General features: G+C 42.9%; 1 protein-coding gene across 2 annotated transcripts in view; it reads right to left on the reverse strand.

Moving 5' to 3' along the window:
- Nucleotides 1–536: 536 nt before the first annotated feature.
- Nucleotides 537–24,291, reverse strand: part of LOC142311087 (uncharacterized) — a 79,909-nt gene continuing 56,154 nt past the window's right edge. For both annotated transcript variants that reach the window (XM_075349163.1, XM_075349162.1), the window contains exons 5-8: nucleotides 15,069–15,180; nucleotides 14,506–14,775; nucleotides 7,804–7,954; nucleotides 537–7,715 (exon numbers count right to left, since the gene is read on the reverse strand). In XM_075349163.1, coding sequence (XP_075205278.1) covers nucleotides 6,806–7,715; nucleotides 7,804–7,954; nucleotides 14,506–14,775; nucleotides 15,069–15,180 — 1,443 coding nt within the window. In that variant the 3' untranslated portion in view covers nucleotides 537–6,805. The remainder of the gene's footprint in view (nucleotides 7,716–7,803; nucleotides 7,955–14,505; nucleotides 14,776–15,068; nucleotides 15,181–24,291) is intronic.

The following is a 24,291-nucleotide window of genomic DNA, read 5'->3' on the forward strand; positions in this document are numbered from 1 at the left end:
ATTTTGCCTGCACATCCACCTTTTTAATGGATAGACGGACTTCATTTCGTATTCTTCCAACTGTCATGGCACTCGCATAATGCAGTTTAGCAATTTTCTTGGCCGAGAGACTGCTATCGATGATTTGTATGATGCAGTTTATCTTTTCTTGGAAAGATCTTCTTCATGGCTGCTCCTCTATTAAAACCAGGGACTTATCGTTTAGATATCAACTTATTAAAACACTGGACTATTAGTGAATGTGAGAAATGGTTGTAATTTGTAGTATACATGAAGAAAAAGAAGATCTGTTCACCACTCGGAGCAACAGCGTAACAATGCAGTGACATGACAAGAATCTGCACAAACTAAATAATTGCAAGTCAAATTTATGTATGAGATATGTATGAGCTAGCCAAGATGATTGGCTATAAAATTAAGGTAGTCTCACATTCTAAGCTGTAGTGGATGGTGAGATATGGAGCCTAAAAGTCAAAATTCAAGTTATCCTTTTGCTTGTCGATATATTCATGGTTAGAGATGAGAGAACCTGAAAAGTAAAGTTCTGCGTTTATACCGAACACTGACTTTACAAAAAAAAAAAAAAAACAAGTGTTGGCGTTCGCGTACTTTACGCATGCAAACTACTTGCTCAAGCATTGCTGCGCTGAGGTACGCGCATTGCTCAGTCCAGTGTGAGCAGCTTGCAGTATTTAACAGCTTGCACTGGCGGTAACAACGTGATCAACTGTAGTGTGCACCCCTCAGAAAAAAGAAAAAAAAAGTCTGCCCACCCTCCCCCAGACGTGATCTCTTTACGGCTGGCTGTATGTGCACGGAAATCCAAACTGCTCAATCAGTGACTTCCATTAGGGTTCAGGTCAAGTTCGGGTCCAGAACCAATCTTTATCTAAAGTCTACCTGAACCAAATTTCAACGGGTCCACTCATCTCTATTCATGGTATTTCCAGTTCCATTTCACATTAAAGCACACTCCACTTACTTCCTGGGCTGAGGCTGGTAAATTCTGTTGGAACAAATCTGTATTGTTACAACCTGGTCTCCCTTGACATTTGTTAAGCACCACAAATAGCATACTGGAAGAGCAAAAAAAAATAAATCATCTTTTGGCAGAACAGTGCTCGAAAAGGCTGGTGACTCTCCCCTACCTATCTTTGAGATTGCTTTTCAAAAATGTCCAGGGAGATACAAATTTCCTTGCCCCAAATTTTGTTTTCCTGTGGTTGATGCATGTGGTTATTGTGGGAAATAAATAGAGTTAATTATTGCTAATTAATCAGTTGTCTTTGATCAATACGTTTAACCCATTGTGTGCTACCTTTGGTCTACAGGAAAATAGCATTTCAGGTAAGGAAATATTAACTGTTTTATTGCAAGCAGCAAAGGCTTTCTTATTTTTACTAAGATAGCAATTGTACATATTCAAAGAACGCTAATAAGTTATTTCAATATCTTTTAAATAAAAATGTACTTAAACACTACAAAATAATAGATTAAAAATATATCAAATATAACCACATGGCTTACAACTAGCCTTACAGCTTTTGCACATACAGCAAAACTCAAAAGTGACATTAAAAGAAATATATGGTCGTGGCCAAAAGTTGAGACTGACAGATTTTGGTTAACACAAAATTTGCTGGTTTAGTGAGTTTAAATCTTATGAACAGATGTTTATATGGTTACTGAAGTACAATTATCAGCATTTCATAAGTTTTTACACTTTTCTTGACAAATGCATCAAGTTTATACAAAGACTCAATATTAACAATGCTGTTGCTTGTTTTAAAAACTTCTGCACTTTGCACAGGCAGCTGGATATCAGCTTCTTGGCCAGATCCTGAATGATAACACATTCTTGTCTAACTAGTGCTTGGAGTTTATCATAATTTTCTGTGTTTTTGTTTGTCCTTCTGCTGCTGATTGACCACAGGTTCTCAATGATTTGCGATCTGGAGTGTTTCTTGGCCATGGACCCAAAATGTTTATGTTGTGTTCACTAAGCCACTTAGTTATCACTATGCCTTGATACATGGTCTCCATTATGCTGGAAAAATTGTTCAACACCAAATTGTTCCTGTATTATTGGGAGACGTTGCGCTTGGAAGATGTTTACACACTATTCTATAGTCATGGCAGTGTTCTTAAGGCCTCTTTCACACGTTCGTGAAAAACCACGCACGTTTTTCACGGACGTGTCAGAGGTGCGTTTTGCCCTCCGTGAGCAGTGTTTATGGGCTAGGTATGTTCTCACACATGGAGAACGGGAACTTTCTACTCACCTGTACCTGGCGTCGCTGTCCGTGGCGCTGATCTTCGGTCCTGACGACTCCCCGCTGCTGCCGGCCGCAGTGAAGTGAAAATTCAATTAACATATAATGAGCGGCGGTCGGCTGCAAGTGACTGCAGGGCTGGTGAAGGGGAGTAAAGTTTTTTTTTTTCTCAGACACATGTCTTCTCTCCGGTGCGTGTCACACGGAACACATCCGTGTGGTCCGTGTGTGTTGTGTGTGACACGTTTGCGTTCCGTGTGACACCCGTGATGTCGGAGAGAAAACGTACATGTCGGCGTGAGAAACACATGGACACACGTAAGTACGGAATGGACACACATTCCGTGCGCAAATACGTGTGTCCAAAACCATAGGAATACCTAGATTACGTGTGTACGTGTCTCCGGTACGTCAGAAAACTGCCAAACACGTACCGGAGGCACGTACGTGTGAAAGAGGCCTAAAGGGAATCTGTCACAAGGTTTTTGCTACCTCATCTGAGAACAGTATAATGTAGGCAAAGAGATCCTGAATCTAATGATGTATCACTAAAATTACTGGGAGCAGCTGTGCTAACACAATCAAAGATTTTAGTTTTTAGCAAAGCAGCAGAAATTAGAAAGCTGCGCCCACCCACACCAGGCTTTATGTATACATTTCTATATACAGATGCTTGTAATCACAGAAAGGGGCAAAGTCAAACTTGAGCTCACCTGCTCCTCAGTCCCACTAATGATAAAGCTACTGAAGCTTAAACTAATACTGTAGGTAAACAAACACACACTTTGTGACAAGAGACACATGGTTGAAATCTCCGTTAACCCTTACAGCAAAAAGCCATCAGATTACATAGAAAAAACCTACAGACAGATTCCCTCTAAGCAAAATTGTTTACGTTTACGCAAAAGAGCTCACGCTTGGATGAAAAGAAACCTCACACATAAATGGTCTCACGATGCTTTACTATTGGTATGAAACAGGTCTCATGGTAGTAAAAGTGATAGACATTATCAAGGATAGCAGAGAAGCCACTTCTCTCAGAGAAAAAAAAAATCGTACAGACTAACCTTCTGCAGGAAGTACAGGGATTTGACAATTGAAGAACAGTTTACGCTTATTTTCTCTGATAACCCCCCCCTCAGACTGTGTGAGACATGGGAGAATGACGGTCCGGAGAAGAAAAGGTGAGCGCTACCATGAGTCCTGTATCATGCCAAGAGTAGTGTGTGTGTGTGTGTGTTTTTCATCCAGGAAGAGGACGGATATGTCCTTGAAACGCGTAGACCTGTGTAAAGACCTGTGAAAATAAAGAAAAGAGTTTTACTATCTCCACCTGGACTCCTGTGGTTTGGCGCGGTATTCTAATCCTGCATTTCCCCTGCTGATTTAAACCTGTTTTTCATCCATGGGAGGGGGCTCACTCGCAATTTTGTCTAAGAACGCTGCTGTCAGTAGAGAATGTCATCTAAATATTCTCCAAGAGAAACATCTCTCAACCATAAAGAAGCAATATGGTGATGAACAATACTTTTCCAGCATGATGAAGCACCATGTCAGAGCAAAAGTGATAATAAACTGTCACAGTAAACAAAACATTTAGATTTTCGTCCAAGGTTAGGAAACTCCACCTGCTGAGAACCAGTGATGAATACTCAAAGAGCGGGTGGGCAAACAAAAACACAGAAATTGTGATAAACTCCAATTACTGATTAAATCAAGAATCAGTTTTCATCAGTCAGGATCTGGCCCAGAAGCAAACATCCAGCGGCCAGGGCAAATTGCAGAAATCTTGTAAAATAAAAAAGGTCAAAACTGTGAATATTGAGTCTTGTTATCATCTTGTCACTAAAAGTCTAAAAAATATCAAATGCCTATATTTGTACTCCTGTAACCATATAAACATCTCACTAAAACACTGAAGGAGCACAATGTGTGAAAACCAAAATTTGTTTGTCTTAAAAACTTTTGGCCATGTTTTCAAAAAACATGACAGAAAACAAACCCAATTCCAAATAGTTGGGATACTCTGTAAGGAACACAAGAATGCAATAAATTGGAAGCGTCTTATAGCCATATTTTATTCACAACAGGACATAGATCGGAAGGTGAAAAGTAGACATTTCATTTGAAAGAATTCATTTAGAAATTGATGACTGCAACACACCTCAAAACAAGTTGGGCTCGGGTCATATCTACAGTTGTGCAGGATCCCTGCTTTCTTTCATAATAGTCTGTAGTCGACTGGGAAGAGCAGAGAGTAATTGCTGGAGTTTTGGGAAAGGATTGTTGTCCCATTTTTGTCTGATGTAGGATTTCAGCTGTCCTGCGTCCTTCTTTGCTCGATTTTTCGGTTCATAACACGCCAAATGTTTGTTAGAAAATCCAAACTCTTCTTCTGAGAAGCCATGCTATTGTGATGCGATTTAGCATTGTTGAAATACGCAAGGCCTATCCGGAGTCTGACGTGGTCTGGATGGGAACACGCAGTAGTGCTTAAAAGTCTGTCAGCCTTTCAGAACTTTCCATATTTCTGAATAAATTTGACCTAAAACAACATCAGATTTTCACACAAAGACCTAAAGCAAATAAACAGAACCAAAATCAAAAGTAGTAAAAAAATATTGGACTTCGTCATTTTTTTTCTTTAGCAAGGAAAAGGATCAATATTACGTGTGGGAGTGGGAAAAGTATGTGAACCATTGATTTCAATATATGGTATGACCCCTATTTTACAGCAAAACTTTTTCTAAATGTTTGTCTCCTCCAATCCACAGACAAATTATGTACAAACTATTGATATGGTTTTGAAGCCTTTTTCCAACCTGATGAGCAAAAGCTTCTTTTGAAGTCTTCAGAAATCTCATTTGTGCCATGATGCACTTCCATAAATGTGTTCGGAAGATTAGTATTTGATAGAGCCCTGTTCTTTAAAAACATGTAACCAACTCACACCTGATTGTCAAATTGATTGAAAACAGTACATTTAAACTTCAAATGATCACCTACTCTTAAAGGTTCAGCTACTTTTGACAGACATGTAATATTGGATCATTTTCCTCATTAAAAAATGACAGTCTGATATTTTTGGATTGGTTATTTGATTTCATCTATGTTTAATATGTGTAAAAATCATGGAGTTTTAGGTCAAATTTATTCAGAAATATGGAAAATTCTGAAGGGTTCACAAACTTTGAAGTACCATTGCTGTTTTAAATCTCTAAATAATGCTCAGGATAGTGACTAGAGATGAACGGACCCGTAGACGATCGGTCCGGCGGGGTTAGCCAAACTTAAATTAAAGTTACGTTTGGGACCCAGACTTGAACGGAATCACAATGGAAGTCACTTATTGGGCAGTTCAGGTCTCTGCCCACATGCAGCCAGCAATAAAACAGAGCTCTTGCGGGGGCGGGTTTTTCAATTATTTTTTTTTCGGCGCATACTACATGCGATCACACTGTTGCTACCCCCAGCGCGAGCCAAACACTGCAAGTGGCTTGCACTGGGCAGAGCACCGATCTTACCCGAGCATAGGGATATTTGCGTGAGTAAAGTTCATACATAAAGCACCCGAACAAGGTTTTTTTTCTTTTTGGAAAAGTCTGAACACAGAACCTCAGGTTCTTTAGTGACTTTCAAGATGTGTAAGCTGCCCATGCCATAGGCACTAATGCAGCCCCATACAATCAGTGATGTAGCTTTTTGAACCGAGATTTTAAGCTGGGAGGATACTCTCTTCTTGAGTATTCAGGATACGTCTTTGGTTTCTATAATCATAATTTCACATTTTGATTCATCTGACCACAGAATTGTTCTCAATTTTGCCTCCGTTCATTAAAATGAGCGCTGGCCCAGAGATGGCAGTGTTTTTGGATTGTGTTGATATATGGCTTCTTCTATGCATGACAGAGCTTTATCTTGCATTTATGGATTGCACGGTGCTCACCAACAATGATTTCTGTAGGTATTCCATACATGCAGCCATATAGCCCATGCAGTGATTTGCAACTTGTGGACCCATAGATCACGAACATTCAATATTGATCATTGGCCTTGTCCCTTTTACACGATATGAATTTCTCCAGAATCCCTGAATCTTTTGATATTATGTACTGTAGATAGTGGGACTTTCAACTTTTTTTTACAATTGTACTTGCTCTTTATAAGCAGCCATGTGACTTACTTGAAAACTGACCCTCCAATAGTTTTTCATTAATACGACTTACTTTTCAGTGTTTTGTTATATGAGATATGTTGCAGCCACTAATTTCTAAATAAGTTAATTTTCTCAAATGAAATAGAAAAATGTCTAACTTTCACCTTCTGATCCGAGCTCTATATTCTGTTGTGAATAAAATAAGGATAAAGGATTTCCAAATCACTGGATTCTGTTTTCTTTACATTTTACACAGTGTGACAACTTGTTTGGAATTAGATGATGTACATCTAAACTTTTTTTTTTTGTCTCAAACAGAAATAAAAATGACTTATTTAGGTCAAATCTGTTTGCAGAAAAGGTAATATTAGTATGCCTACTGTGACTGAAGCTGTGATGTAGTGTAGGAGGAGTGAGTGGATGGAGATGCAGACATGGAACCATACGCAGTAAGGCAAGATGGAGAAGTGGACATATGACCATGGTCAGAAGAACTGGAAGAGGAGGTAGGAATATTTAAAGATGATAATGGGGAGTTGTAGGAGACACTAGGGGGAAAAGAGGCAGGACGTCTGGATTCCCGATGAGAGTGGAAGGCATAGCTGGGTTGGGAGGGAGAGTCCTGGGTATAACTTGTGGAAGGATGTGAATGGTATGAAGAGAGTCGAGGGAAAGAATGTGAAATACATGGAGGGGACTGAGAGTATGAATTGGAAGTGGCTTGAGAGGAAGTTGAGAGGCAATATTGGGGTTGACTTGGTGATTGATAGGCAGCCAATGGGGATATGAACTCTATTTCTATAGGTGGTGCTGTATTCAGAGGACAGGCCAGCTTTACTTGGTCTATTAAACCAAGCACCTTCTCAGGATCATTGGGAGGAATGCAGGCTTCTATGAGGGTCTGAATGCTAGAACGCAACCAAAGCCTCCATCGCTCAGGAACTTTTCGGATATAACTTCCCAAACTGCGGACAAATGCGTCCTCTGAATCTTCCTCAATATTTCTTTGCAAGTAAGCCAGAACTTGGCTATCAATTGTGTCTGCACTGGTTGAGCTAAAGCTTGACTTTTTGTCTTTCCTCTCCCTGTATTGAAGTGGCAAAACTTGTTGGGTAACCAATGTGGCAGAGCCTGTGACTGGTGGTTCTTCATAGCACAAAGATCTGCCTCCATCACTAGGATCTGATGCTCCTCCTGCTGTTGCTGTCGGCAATTCCGGCTCAGATTCTCCCAGATGATGTTCCTGAGGCACTTGGACATCTATTTCTACTCCATTAAGGTTTGCGCTGTATAATGAAAAGGAACATGCATAAGCTTTAACCATCATGAGAACAGAAAAAACAAAACAAATTGTGTTACCGCAACAACACTTACGGCCGAATATCCAAGACCGGTATAAGAAACATTAATTCTTCCAGATGGATATAAGGTCTCTTGCTGGGGGGAGCTAAACCATTTTGACCCTGCACAATCTCCCTGCGAAATTGATCTCGAGCACTACGCCACCTTTTCCGGACTTCATTATCTACGAATAACAACACACACAACTAGGAATAACAAAACAAAAGTCAAACCAACATTTTTAATTAAACAATTACATCCTCCTCAGTAGCTTTCAGCAACAAAAAAGGATTTAAGTACAGGTTTATGGCTATACACATGTTAAATAATGTTTTAATTAAAAGGTGCATGCTAAAGAATTGCAGGCCTACAAAAGTAACTGTTACGAACAATACCAGTTTTCATGTAGCTCCTACTTGGTATCTTTCACGATCAATTAAAGGTGTATACATTTGGAGCCATAGATCTGTGGGACTGTAGTCAATGCGTGCAGCTCAAAGTGAAGGTTGTTAAATGCACAATAGAAATATATCAGAAATGCAAAGAGTGAAAAGAAGGAAAGGGCAATAAACTGCACTTCCCTTTTTTTATTATTTTTCCAGAATTACTTATATGCCCTCAGAATTATTGCTCCCGTAATTCTCACTCTCCTTCACAATCGCCAAACTTCAACAACCTCCTAAGAAATCTTTAGCTCTCCAACCTTCCTACATCTTTTGCAAACATACCCCTAATCCTCATATCACTACTTTTGAAAACAAACTAAAATTCTGCACTCCCCTTCTTCCACACACCCTCCCTCCCACTCTTTTCTTCTCGTCATTGCAGGTGATACGAGGGGCGATCCAAAAGTAATGATAATCGGTTATTTCTATTGCACACAGAAATTGAAATAAAATGTTTTCTTCTCTCTTAGGTACCCACTAGTCCAGGAAAAAAAGAAAATCACTTAAATAGGCCACGATTCCCGGGAGCTACATTCATTTGACTATGAACTGCCGAGGAGTGAACATCAAAATGGAAAAAAACAAGCTCAGAGCTGTCATCAAATACCTCTGCTTGAAAAAAAATGACTACCAAGGACATACACAGCGACTTGGTGGAAACATTGGGGGACTCTTCTCCTCCATATTCCACAGTTGCACGCTGGGCCAAGGAATTTAAGCTGGGAAGAACATCGACGGAAGATGAACATCGTGAAGGACGCCCATCCACATCCCTCAATGAAGAAAACGTGAAAAAAGTTGAAGTTGTATTGGCAGATCGAAGAGTGACTGTCAGGCATGTAGCTGAGGTCACAGGGATCTCATATGGCAGTATTCAAAGAATCCTTGCAAAAGAATTGCATATGAGAAAGGTCTCCACGCGTTGGGTGCCAAAAATGTTAACCGACGAGCAAAAGTAGAAACGAGTTGACATTTTAATAGCAAATCACCAAAAGTTTCAAGCAGACAAGGATAATTTTTTGTCACGTTTTTTTGACCATGGACGAGACCTGGATCCACCATTTTGATCCCGAAACTAAACAACAAATCGATGACATGGAAACGAGCCGACGAACTGACACCGAAGAAAATCAAAGTGTCAAGCTCACCAGGGAAGGTTATGGCGACCGTTTTTTGGGACGCTGAAGGAATTATTATGGTGGACTATTTGGAGAAGGGAGCCACTATTACGGGCTCCTACTATGCAGAACAAATAAGAAGATTGCGGGAGACTATCAAGGATATCTCCCATTCTTGATACTTCGCAACTAATGCCTACTAATATTTTGCCTTCCTATCAATCTGCAATTACTTGAATTTCTAGCAACCTCTGAAACCAAACACCCATTCATTTGAACCCACATTTGAACCTCCATGCTCATCTCCCTCTCTCTGGGAGGACTATGGAACACTGGGTTCATGTCAATCACAACCTTTTTATTTCTCTTAATCTTTCCTTCCTGGTCCTCACAGAAACATGGCTGAGACTCTCTGACACAGCCTTCCCTGCAGCATTGTGTTATAGTGGCCTTCACTTCACCCACGCCTGGCAAAAAAAAAAAAAAAAAAACAAACAAACCGGTGGCCGACCTGGCCTTTTCTGTTCTAACAACTGGACCTTCAACCTAATCCAACCACTACCCTGCCTTATCTGACCGTCCTATGAAGTTCAATTTGTCCATATTCAATATCTCTATAACCTGCAAGTGGCCATCATAAACTGACTCTAGGCCCTGTCACAGTCTTTATCGACCACTTCACCACCTGGATTACATTTTTTGGGTGATTTCAACATCTCCATTGACACTCACCAATCAGCAGCCTCCAAACTCGTCACTTTCTTTATCATTTGGTCTTATACAATAGCTCTCCACATCCACCCATACAAACGGACATACACTAGACATCATCTTCACCTGCCACTGTTCCCTATCTAACCTCACAAACCTACCTCTCCCTGTCATCTAACAATCTCATCACTGACCTCTTTACCTGTCTCAAGTTCAGCAGTTAGAACACCCCACAAAAACCTCTCACACCAGACATTGACTCTCCACTACAACTGTCCACAATATCTGCACTCCACGACACATATTTTTTAGAACACCATTAGTGATGGGCGATGGTCGGGATCGGGAGCCTCGACTGATCTTTTTTTAAAATCGAGATCGGGATAACACGAACTTGGGTCCAATCCCCGATCTTGGACTTTAGTTATGGGATGGGGTGGGCGGGGGGGGGGGGGGGCTGTAAAATAAAGTATATAGTTAATAATAAACATTATCATTATACTTGCAGGTCCCGCGACACGCCCTGCAGACTCTGTCTCCCGGCCACTTCTGCTTCAGTGTCCGATCTTTGCTGTAACCAGCACTGACTTAAAGGACCTTCAATGATGTCATAACCATGTGACTAGTCTGGTGTGAATGTTGTACAGGCATTGGCTTACAGACTGGTCAAATGGCTATGACGTCATCGAAGGTCCTGGAATCAGGAAGGTGGAATCATACCCTCACTGTCAGCCTGCTTCTCGCTCTGTACAGAGCGATGTAACAGAGCTGACATAGCTCTCCCTGCTTTTCTCTCTGTAGAGCCGCTTGTCTTTAGAGATGAAGCAGAGTTGACATGGCTCTCCCTGTGGACTATGTTGGACTAAGGAGGTTTTTTTTAATAAAGATGGAGTCTTTAAATGTTTTTGTTCTATTTCTTATAAAAAAAAAAATTTCTAGTGTTTTTTTTTACTGTTTACTGGAAATTCATGGTGGCCATGTCGGATTTGTCGTGACACCATGAATTTCGGGCTTAGTACCATTTGAGAATATAAAGCTAGTATTAACCCCTTTATTACCCAGCGTGCAACCGCCATCAGAGCCACTGGACGAGCCGGGTAAAACCCCTGGAATGGCGCTAAGAAACAATGCGCCATTTCCAGGGACGGCTGCGGAGAATCCCAGCCCACAGCTGCCTGGTTTTACCTGGCTGGCAATCAAAATACAGCGGGAGCTCATGCATTTTTTTTTTAATTATTTTTTAAATAATTAAAAAAAAAAAAAAAAAAAAGATAATGTGCTTCCTGTATTTTGATTGCCAGCCAAGGTAAAGCCAGGCAGATGGGGTGGCAGCCCATAGCTGGCTGCTTTATCTGCGCTGAGAAGCAAAAATAACACGGAGCGCTACGTCATTTTTATTTTTAATGATAAACACTACCTACCTTTTGCTTCAAAACTCCTTGAACAGCATGTCCATATTCAATTTCTTTTCATCTAAAACACTCATCAAAAATCTACAAACTGGCTTCTCTTCCCACCACTCTACTGAAACTGCCTCGACAAAAGTTACTAATGACCAAACTTCCAAAGATAACAGACTATGCTCTATACTCCTACTTCTAGACTTGTGCCTTTGGCACAACTGACCACTTTCTCCTACTACAGATCCTCTTTTCCCTTGGGATCCTTGCTTGGATCTCCTCATACTTCAATAACAGCACAATTAACATTTCCCATTCCCATACTACCTTCTCATCCCACCTTATCTGTTGGGTGTCCCTCAAAACTCTGTTCTGCAACCTTTACTCTTCTCCATCTATACATTTGGTCAAGGACAACTCGTAAAGTGCCATGGCTTTCACTAGTACAAAATATATGCTGATAATACACATCTACTTCTCTGGCCAAAATGACACCTCTCTGATGTCCTGAAGCCCAGAATGTCTATCAGCCATATCGGCCTTCTTATCAAACTTTCTAAAATTGAACGTAGACAAAACCTAAACTCATCATCTTTTCTCCATCTCACTTAACTTCCCTACCTGATCTATTATAGTAAATGACATCACACTTTGTAGTCTCAATGTAACCTTTGTCTCTGCTCTGTCCTTCAAAACACACATTCAAGCCCTTTCCACCTCCTTCCACTCAAAAATATTTCTAGAATTTGTCCCTTCGTCAACTTAGAATCTACATAAATGCTAGCACATGCCCTTATTTCCCACCCTGACTACTGCAATGTCTTTCTCTGTGGCCTCCCAGCTTACACACGTTCGCATTACCATTCTATACTTAAAGGGGTATTCCTATCTACAAGGGCCTATCCCAATATGTATTTGTAATAATTATTATTATAAAGGTAATACAGTTCTCCTGATAAGCTTTTTCACTTACCTCATGTGCAGGACATTACAGTAGCTTAGGTATCCTTGGTTACGACCAATAGCAAATAAATATTTGCTCACACTGGCATATATATATATATAAAAAAAAAAAAAAATCGGTCCAATTCTAATCCAGAAAAGTGGGCAGTGATATCCGTTTGGTAATCCGTATTTAATGAGAGTGTGTGATTTTTTTTTTTTTTCTCGAATAGCTTCCTTATGCCATAGGCATGCAATGTGGTTTTTCTCTCCGCAGCTATTATTCAACAATTATTTGCAGGACCATTTACAAAATTCTATATTACAAAATGGTAATGTGTCCATAAAAAAACGGATGCCATTACGATGGTCCATGTGGTATCCATTTTTTTCGCCAGTGTGAGCAAATCCTGTCAGTACATAAGTCGTAACCATGGATACCTAAGTAGCAATGCCTTGCACACGAGGTAAGCGATCTAGGTAATCTTGAGAACTTTACTATGTTTGTACTTGGAACCACCACCACCACCACCACCGGGGATAAAATCTTGTAGATGGGAATACCTCTTTAGCTCTGCTGCCGGACTTATCCACCCCTCTCCTCACTACTCCTCCACCTCTGCCATCCCTTTCAGTGGCTTCCAATTCCCTAACAATTCCCGTTTAAACTATTAAAAATGACTTCAAGGCTGTTCATATGTAGTGACTCAAAGAACACATTACTAGAATGTCCCCTAATGGGTCATGTGTTTTTCTATAATGCTGGACATTATCTGTGCCTTCTGAAGCCTTGCTCTGAGAGTTGTAGCATTTCCAATCTGCACTGACCTCTGCTGGCCATTCTCAAAACTACATTTGCCATAAATGGTAAAAGGAAATGGGGCAGCAGTGGGGAAATTTGGAAATTTCCAGGTCTTTTTTCTGACAGAAAAATTAGAAAATGGCTGTGACTGAGGACTCAGGAGATGAGGACTGAGTTTGGTGGGAGAGGTGTATGAACGTTGGAGTCAGTGGGCCAACTTTCAGTCACTTCTATCCTCTAGTGACTGTGCCAGGTAAGGAGAAGAAAACTCTGTGGAAATGAAAAATTAAGGCTGCCATTTATTCTAAATCAAGGTAGGCCCCGAATATAGCAAGATCCAGAAAGCCCACAAACTGCTCAAAGCCAAGATAGTTATAGATGCCAAGATGCTAACATACTCCCAGAGCTTGGATGAGGGAGAGTTAATCCTGCAAAGGAAAGAACTGGAATATAGGTTGTGGAAACTTATAAGGACAGGCTTATACTCTGCAGTATCAACACTGTAGTTTATGTGGAGTAAAAGTTCTCTCTCTTTGTTCATGAAACGTACGGTGTCTGTATTTCTTGTGGGATTACATTCTTCCCGGCTACCACTTCATGCCATATGATCTGGGTCTCTGCGCATTCCAGGAACCACATGAAAGTCAAACCAGACCAGGGAGCTTAGTCACTACCCATAGCTGCAGTACGTAATCAGCCCCTGTGACCACCTACTTACCTTCTACTACTGTATTCCTATCTACATTTGCCTACCAACCTGTGGATTGTCAGAGGCATCGTTACAGGATAAGGCTCAGAGTTCTGAGGCCCTGCATTTCTGCTGGAAGTTGTGGCACATATAGCTCCAAACTAATATCCTGACACCTTCACACGTTATCTTCTGCCCTCACAAGAGCTCATTCTCTTTCCTATGTTCCTGACCCAATCACCTCCAAGATTTTTCCTGAACATCCCCTCCCTGTACGCTGGATTTCAGTATCTCAGCACATCTGTTTGTCTCCTACATTTGGAATCTTCAGACACAACCTGTACACTCACCTTTTTAGGAAAGCCTACAATAACCATGATGCCACTGGAATTACTCCAACTTACGACCCAATGTCTCCTCCCCATTACCGATTATAACTCCATCAGGGCTGAGTTCTCTCCTCTTCTGTACCATTCTATCACTGTTTGTTCATTGTAATTTATATATGTATTTTATAAGTAAACGCTTTCCACATGTATGGCACCCTGAAATTGATGGTGCTTTAAAAATAAAACACTATGATTGGTTACTGATGTTTTGTGATAAAATAGCACATTACTGTATTTACCAAGAATTCCTTTGTCTCGGTTATCAAGGTCATCCCAGTCTGGGTACAAACAGCAGCATACAGATAACCATGCATCCGCTTTCTTCTGTCGGTCACTGTATCCACGGTCTGAAGGGTCCCAGAGCACAGGATGACTTCGGACAGCAGAAATCAACTCCTTGACTTTCAGCTGCATCTTCCTGAGACGAGGAATCTTTGCTGTCGGACGCTCTACGAAACAAATGGAGCGGCTGGTGGCCTGTTTCCTGTTCCTGTGGGGCCGCCTAGTGACTATGGTAGATGAGATATAGATCAAATTAAGAGGATGTATATGCTTTTCACGTTCCACTTACCTCTATGTGCTAAATGTGGCAATGTTAATAGATGCATCAATTCTGCATTTTAGGACATTCCAGATACGAAGCTAACACACAAAATATATTTAGTTCTTTGCCTTTTAGCTTCTACTACTTTCCACACAATAGATTCACACTGTACTAACAGGATACCATGAAGAATTAGACATTTTTGTAGGGACTAAATATACAGAATGTGCAGAATTCTTCTACTCAGTGGCTTATTACCTCGGCTGATATTTACTGGAACCTCCTCCTCTTCAATGGTCACAAGTATCACATCCTTCTCCTCTTTTACCTCTTCCTTAACAATAATATCAAAGTCATTGAAATGTTCACTCTATAATATAAAAAAAAAAAAAAAAAAGTGAGTGACCAACTATAGACAACAAGCAATCTGTAGTAACGTGTCGCTCGTGACACTTTATGAAGTGTAAAAATGTCATGATCATGCCCTAATACATTATAACCCTTCACTAAAACTCCATTCATTCCTGATGCCTTGTCATTGGCAATGCCTCCTATGGCTTACTCCAGTTCATCCATTGTAAACTCTCCCTACCCTTCCTCTCTATCCACTTGATCCAACACTGGCAGTATAATTAAAAAAAAAACCAAAACAACTCTTCTAGTTGTTGCATATTAAAAACAAACAGACAAAAAGCGCAATCAGAGTAGAGTAGTGGATTTGAAGGGATCAGGAAGGCTCACCTCTAGTATTGTGAAAGCCACAACCACTGTTAAAATGTGTATCAATGGCTGGTGCAGCTACCTGCTGGAAGATGATAGGTGCAGATCAAGGAAAGGGTTAAACGCCGAGCTGCCATGGAAGAAAATCCGAATGGTTAGGAATGGTGATCTTTATTTGTGTACGCATTTCAGAGATTATTCTTCTTCAGGACATTCATGTGATGAGGAAGTATTGCCCCTCTGTATCTGAGCTATGCTCACCAAGAGTCGCCCTATCCTTTCCCCTTCTCAGTACTGTATTGCTCCTTCACAAACATCTGTAAGTTTTCAGTCTGGTTCTAGTCAACAACAGATTCTGAGCCCAATTTCATATTGCAATGAGGCAGGATAATTTACTTATATATATCTAGCCTCCTTCACCCTTAAAAGGGTTTCCCCCTTTCATCATCTGTAAAAGAAAATATGCTTGCTGAAATAAAAACAATATCAGACAGTCCTTACACACTCTCCAGTGCTATATCTCCACTGTTGTTTAGAGTTGAGCGCGGTTCGCGGTTCTCCAGTTCGCGGCTCGAGTGATTTTGGGGGCTGTTCTAGATAGAACTAGAACTCGAGCTTTTTGCTAAAGCTCGATAGTTCTAGATACGTTAGAGAACGGTTCTAGCAGCAAAAAGACCAGCTAATTACTAGCTGGCTTTCCGCTGTAATAGTGTAAGTCACTCTGTGACTCACACTATTATGAAATTTCAGTGTATAGTGTGCGGGAACAGCGCATTCAGATCACTGCTATATGGATAATGGCGATCACCATTTTTTTTTTTTCCTTGTCTTCCTTCCCTAAGCGCGCGCGTGTAGTGGGGCGGGCCAGCATGTCAGCCAATCCCAGACACACACACAGCTAAGTGGACTTTTAGCCAGAGAAGCAACGGCATGTGTGATAGGATGTCCATGTCACATGTCCCTGCATTATAAAAACGAGTATCTGCCCGTCCGGACGCCATTATCTCTTCTGCGTCCTTGGTGTCAGTCACCGCTGGCGCAGCGCCTATCTCCGATACTGCTGTGTACGCTCTATACACAGCGCTGGACAGCATAGGGATAGCACTTTCTATCAGTCCTTTTAAGGGCTAATACAGGCAGGGTCAGAGCCATAGGTGACAGGTCCGTGAAAACAGAGTTTAACAGCTACACAAGATGACAGCGTCTGTGTAGCTAAGGTCAGGGATTTCCTCGCTGCATTTTCCCATTAGGAGGGATAGAAAGGCAGGCTTCCTTTCCTCTACCCAGAGACCCACAACCCTGCCACTGTACCCTCCTGCCCTTTGCACACTCAAACTCATTGTTACTAAGCCATTATACTAGCAAACACTGAGTGAACTTCGTGGCATCCTAAACGCGGCTGTTGGACTTCTGTATTGTCCCACAAGTGCAAAGATATTTGCAGCACGTCTGCCTGCATTGCACACTCAAACTCATTGTTACTAAGCCATTATACTAGCAAACACTGCTGCCAGTTTAAGGGCCGTAGTTGCATTGTCAGGGATAATTATTGTTGTTTATTCTGCTGTTAATAAATCTAGACCACCGCTGAAATCTACACCACCTGTCAATTTTTACTACCACATTTTAAGTGCTCAATCTTGTCGCTATCAAAATGAGTGGCAAAATGACAGATGCTGGTGGAAAGGGGAAGAGGCGTGTGGGAAAAGGAAAAAAAAGGGTTTGTCAGTGGGGAAGGTAGCAAAGCTCCATTAACATCTGCTGAAGATAGACCATCTTCCAGCAAAAGTAAGATGTCTACTACTTACCGTGGACAATCCGATGTGCTCCCTTTTTTACGGACACGAACAACTGGAACAAAGGTAGATGATGGCCAAAAAAGGAAAATGCTTGAATGGATCTCAAGTGGTCCAACAAGTGCCCTCTCCGCCACCTCAACTACCGCATCCAAAAAACACCAGTCCTCTGAGTTGTCATCCCAATCAAACTTGCTTTCTCCCAGCTCTGAAGTCTCCATCCGCCCTGCACAGTATGGTGGAACTGAGATGGCTGAGTCTGCAGAGCTGTTCAGTCACACTAAAGCCTGGGAATCAGAGGTCTGCTCCCAAGCTACAGTGCGTACAGACCAGGAAATGGTCTGCAGTGATGCCCAGAACCTTTGTGACTCTGATTCAGGCCGTGAGGACCAAGTTTCTGAGCATAATGTTGACCCTTTTTCACCAACTGTAACACCTGTTGTTATAGACAATGAGGAACATACTGATGACGATAAGACGCAGATACCAGATTGGGATGACAACTTAAATATTCGGTCAGGGCAAGTAGAGGCTCGGTCTGAGGGTGAGGGGAGTGCAAACATAACAATTGATGAGGAAGTTCTAGATCCCACCTACTGTCAACCCACAGTCAGGCACTCGAGGAGGTCAACAGAGGCGGTGGAGGAGGATGCAACTGACGACGAAGTTACCTTGCGCCTTCCTGGACAGAGTAGGAGTACTGGTAGCACGTCTACAACTGCATCCTCAGCCACCACTGTGCCTCTGAGCACTAGTCGGGGTGGATCAGCAGGTCGCATGCCCTCTAAGCCATGCCTAGCCTGGTCCTTTTTTGACATAGCAAAAGATCGCCCAAATTATGTGATCTGTAAAATGTGTCATGATTCTGTTAGTAGAGGTCAAAACCTCAGCAGTTTGACAACTTCTTCCATGAATCGTCACATGAATAAATATCATATGTCCCGGTGGGAAGCTCACCGTGCTGCAATGCGGCCTAGCGGAGCGAACCATCCACTGCCTGCCCCTTCTAGTGCATCCGCGCGCTCTTCATCTTCTAGGACTGTGGGGACAGCTGTCACACCTGGTTTTCCACGCACAACTTCCACCACTGTAACCGCAACAGGCAGTTTGCTTGGTAGGTCGTCAGTTGGTTTGGAAGGGGAAACAAGTACGTGTGTACAGCTCTCTCAGACATCGATAGCACCAACGTTGGATGAAGGCGACATGTCTACGCCTGCAGTTTCCTCACAAAGCTGCATTTTTCCAGGGACACCCCACTCAACACCGTCTACACACAGCAGCCAGATCTCTGTCCCTCAGATGTGGACAAATAAAAGGCCATTTCTTGCGACCCATGACAAAGCTAAGAGGTTGACTTTATCCCTCTGTAAGCTCTTGGCTACCGAAATGCTGCCTTTCCGCCTGGTGGACACACAGGATTTTAGAGACCTTATGTCTGTCGCTGTGCCCCAGTACCAGATGCCCAGTCGCCACTACTTCTCTAAGAAAGGTGTGCCCGCGCTACACCAGCATGTCGCACACAACATCACCGCTTCCTTGAGAAACTCTGTGTGTCAACGGGTGCATTTCACCACCGATACTTGGACCAGTAAGCATGGACAGGGACGTTACATGTCGCTGACTGGGCACTGGGTAACTATGGTGATAGATGGTGAAGGGTCTGCTGCACAAGTCTTGCCGTCCCCACGACTTGTGTGTCAATCCTCTGTCTGTCCAAGTTCCGCCACTGCTTCTGCCTCCTCCACCTCATCTGGGTCCTCCACCTCCGCCCCAAGCCTGCCTGGTCAGGCCACCAGCGTTCGCACTGCGCAGAACGAATCATGCACCCCTCATTACTATGCTGGCAGCAGAGCGCAACGGCATCAGGCGGTCTTTAGCTTGACATGTCTTGGAAATAGGAGTCACACAGCGGCTGAGTTGTGGGCAGCTCTGGAGACTGAGTTTAATAAATGGTTGTCTCCACTCAACCTGCAGCCTGCAGCCTGGTAAGGCCGTGTGCGACAATGCTGCAAACCTGGGTGCGGCCCTTCGCCTGGGCAAGGTGACACACGTGCCTTGTATGGCTCACGTGTTGAACCTTGTTGTCCAGCAATTTTTAACACACTATCCCGGCCTAGATGGCCTTCTGACCAGGGCACGAAAACTGTCTGCTCACTTCCGCCGTTCAACCGCCGCAGCTGAGCGACTTGCATCGCTCCAGAAGTCTTTCGGCCTGCCGGTTCATCGCCTGAAATGCGATGTGCCGACACGCTGGAATTCGACTCTCCACATGTGGCAGCACCGCCGAGCCCTGGTGCAATACATCATGACGTATAGCCTGGGCCAACGAGATGCAGAGGTGGGGCAGATCACCCTGATGGAGTGGTCTCAGATCAAGGACCTATGCACCCTTCTGCACAGTTTCGACATGGCGACGAATATGTTTAGCGCTGACAATGCCATTATCAGCATGACAATTCCAGTCATTTACATGCTGGAGCACACGCTAAACAATATTCGGAGTCAGGGGGTGAGACAACAGGAAGGGGAGGAACTACAGGAGGATTCATATGCGCAAGACACAACAACATCACCAAGGTCCAGACGTTCATCACCAACACGGCAGGCATGGGACCATGGGGGACAGGGATCAACAAGTGCGCATGGTAGCAGGCGAAATGTTGAGGAAGGTGCAGGAGAACATGAAGAAATGGATGACGAACTGTCCATGGACATGGAAGACTCAGCGGATGAGGGAGACCTTGGTCAAATTTCAGTTGAAAGAGGTTGGGGGGAGATGTAAGAGGAAGAAAGAACGGTTAGCACCTCTATGCCACAAACACAGCGTGGACTTGGTCCGCATGGCTGCGCAAGACACATGAGCGCCTTCTTGCTGCACTACCTCCAACATGACCCTCGTATTGTCAAAATTAGAAGTGATGATGACTACTGGCTTGCCACACTATTAGATCCCCGGTACAAGTCCAAATTTTGTGACATAATTCCAGCCATAGAAAGGGACGCACGTATGCAGGAGTATCAGCAGAAGCTGTTACTCGATCTTAGCTCGGCTTTTCCACCAAACAACCGTGCAGGTGCAGGAAGTGAATCTCCCAGTTGTAACGTGACAAACATGAGACGGTCTCGTCATCTTCAACAGTACCAGTAGCACCGTATCTGGTGCTGGTAACAGCAATTTTATGGAATCTTTTCATAATTTTTTTAGACCGTCCTTTGCAAGGCCACCAGAGACAACAAGTCTGACACATAGTCAATGGCTGGAGAGGATGATACAGGAGTATCTCCAAATGAACATTGATGCCATGACTTTGCAAATGGAGCCTTGCTCATTTTGGGCTTCAAATCTTGAAAAATGGCCAGAGCTCACCAGTTACGCCTTGGAGATTTTGTCGTGTCCAGCTGCCAGCGTTGTCTCTGAACGTGTCTTCAGTGCTGCTGGGTGTGTGCTGACAGATAAGCGCACGCGTCTGTCCAGTGACAATGTGGACAGACTAACGTTCATCAAAATGAACAAGTCATGGATCCACAAGGAATTTACTACCCCTGTGTCATCCTGGGGAGAGTAAATGCTTGTGGATTTGGAATGTGCTTGATGCAAATCAAAACATCCTGTTTGCAACTAGGGCACAAGTGCTGCCACTGATGGGGTGTCTGTGTGGCCCAATTTTTGGAAAAAAGGGAGACTCCGCTTGGAGTAACCCTTGCTTACATTGTTTTTAAAAATGATCCAAGATGAACAACTCATGGTTCAGCAAAGACTTTATCTACCTACCCCGGTGTCATGCTGGGGACGGTTAATTATGGCGTATTTTTGAATGTGAATGATGCAAATCTAGCTGTGAAGTATACAACTGGGGCACAAGTGCTGCCACTGAAGGGGTGGGTGTGTGTGGGCCTAATTTTTGGAAAAAAGGGAGACTCCGCTTGGAGTAATCCTTGCTTGCTGTGTTTTTTAAAAGGAGCCAAGATGAACAGAGCTGGGATCAGGAAAGACTTAACCGTCCCCAGGATGACACCAGGGTAGGTAGCTAAGGATGGCGTATTTTTGAATGTACTTGATGCAAATCTAGCTGTGAAGTGTACAACTGGGGCACAACTGCTGCCACTGATGGGGTGTCTGTGTGGCCCAATTTTTGGAAAAAAGGGAGACTCCGCTTGGAGTAACCCTTGATTGCTGTGTTTTTTTAAAAGGAGCCAAGATGAACAAGTCATGGTTCAGCAAAGACTTTGCTACCTACCCCGGTGTCATCCTGGGGACGGTTAAGGATGGCGTATTTTTGAATATGCTTGATGCAAATCTAGCTGTGAAGTGTACAACTGGGGCCCAACTGCTGCCACTGAAGGGGTGGGTGTGTGTGGGGCCCAATTTTTGGAAAAAAAGGGAGACTCCGCTTGGAGTAACCCTTGCTTGCTGTGTTTTTTAAAAGGAGCCAAGATGAACAGAGCTGGGATCAGGAAAGACTTAGCTACCTACCCCGGTGTCATCCTGGGGACGGTTAAGGATGCCGTATTTTTGAATGTGCTTGATGCAAATCTAGCTGTGAAGTGTACAACTGGGGCACAAGTGCTGCCACTGAAGGGGTGGGTGTCTGTGTGGCCCAATTTTTGGAAAAAAGGGAGACTCCACTTGGAGTCACCTTGCGGTGTTTTACATGATTTTAGAAGGGCGTGCCATGCCTATATCTGTGTCTCCTCCTCTTTTTCCTTGTCCAGCTCTTTTGTTTTCGCATGAGTATATGTCCTTGTCACTTTCCCATGTGTTTGTGTTGTGTTGTGAGTTGTTTGTCACCTTTTGGACACCTTTGAGGGTGTTTTCTAGGTGTTTTTATGTGTTTGTGAATGCCTGCCATTGTTTCCTATGCGGTTTGAGTTCGGTTCGTCGAACGTTCGACGAACTGAACTCGAACGGGACCTCCGTTCGACGAACCGAACTCGAGCCGAACCACGACCGGTTCGCTCATCTCTACTGTTGTTGTGAATGTTTATAGGCTTCATAATTGAAGTCACATTGACAGCACTGCGGCCCATTATGATGCTCCGCGTCTCTGCCACTAAAGATGGCAGGAGCTGCTGTGCAAAACTATGTGACATTGCTGCTGCAGCCAATCACCAGAGCAGCGGTTGACACAGCACAGAATCCCAGGGATTTCAAATAAATAAATTACGGACAATTTTTTTTTAAAATCTGACTTGTGTCATCTTATGTGGTAATATCTGCAGTTTTACCATATAGTGAACATGGTAAATAAAAAAAACAAAACTACAATTGTGCACTTGGACTTTTTTTCTTGCAATTTCACCGCAATTTAATTTTTTCCCCATTTTCCAGTACACTATATGGTAAAACTAATGGTTTCATTCAAAAGTACAACCCATCAAGCAAAATGAAGCCTCATATGGCAAGATTGACGGAGAAATAAGTAGTTATGGCTCTTGGAAGAAGGGGAGGAAAAACGAAAAATAGAAAAATCGCAGAGTGGTAAAGGGGTTAACACTTTTAATTGTTACAAACATTTTTCATGACATATTCCCTTTAACCCCTTCCCGACAAACAGTTATGTCATATGTGGGGTCCCTGACTTTTATGCGGGCTCGCACACAGAGCCCACATCTTTCCCAGCATCATCTGCCTCCATCAGCCATGAGCAGAGTGGAGCTCAGCCTGCGGCATTAAATGCACACTGGCATGAGGGCATGCCATTCTACGCGCAACTGACGTGATTGCAGGGCGCCGAAGGGTTGCCATGACAGCCGAGGGTCTGCCAAAGAACTCTGTACTTGTCAGGACGGTTCTGTGAAAGCCAGGGTTTAGCTGGAGGTCATAGGAGACCATGGTTTATGCTATACATAGCAGTGCTAACCTACTACTATGTATAGTACCATCGGATGATTGCAAGATCAAGTCCCCTAAGAGTACTAACAAATACAGTAAAAAAAATAAATTAAAAAAATATTACAACTTCAAATCACCTTTTGCCGTGTTAAAAATAAAGCAATTACATTTTTAAAATTACATATATTTGGTATTGCTGTGTACGTTAAGGTTCAATCTACCAAAATATACAATAAAATAACCCAATCGGAAAACTATATAATGAAGACAAAAATTGTGTCAAAATTACGTTTTTGTTTTTTTTTTACAGCCACTACACTGTAATTAAATGCAATAAGAGGTAATTAAACCATGGTATCTACCCCAAAATGGTATCAGCAGATACATCTTTTTTTTTTTATATATATACCGTATTTTTCGGACTATAAGACGCACCTGACCATAAGACGCACCCTGGTTTTAGAGCAGGAAAATAGAAAAATAAAATTTTAAGCAAAAAATTGAGTCATGACACACTGTTATGGGGCGAGGATCTGCTGCTGACACTGTTATGGGGGTAATGTCCCCAAATTCTCTACTAAAATACCCCATCCTGGTAATGATCCTCCTGCCTTGTATATACAGTATATACCCCCAACCTGCTCATATACCCCCATCCTTGCTCATAATATACCCCCATCCTGCTCATAATATACCTCCATTCTGCTCATAATATACCCTCATCCTGCTCATAATATACCCTCATCCTGCTCATAATATACCCTCATCCTGCTCATAATATACCCCCATCCTGCTCATAATATGCCCCCATCCTGCTCATAATATGCCCCCATCCTGCTCATAATATACCCCCATCCTGCTCATAATATACCCCCATCCTGCTCATAATATACCCCCATCCTGCTATACAACCCCATGCTGGTATACAGCCCGCATCCTGTGGCACATAAAAAAAAATAAACGTTCATACTCACCTTACCTCACCTCACTCCCTGCAGCATCGCTCCTCCTCCCGTCTGTGTCAGCGCCGCTGAGTGGAGCCGTCCCCGTTCCCCTGCAGTACTGCGACCTCCTCCTGGCTGCCACTGAGTGGAGCCATCCCCGTTCCCCTGCAGCACCGCGATGTCCTCCT

This window comes from Anomaloglossus baeobatrachus, chromosome 5, assembly GCF_048569485.1.
Source record: "Anomaloglossus baeobatrachus isolate aAnoBae1 chromosome 5, aAnoBae1.hap1, whole genome shotgun sequence".
Lineage (NCBI taxonomy): Eukaryota > Metazoa > Chordata > Amphibia > Anura > Aromobatidae > Anomaloglossus > Anomaloglossus baeobatrachus.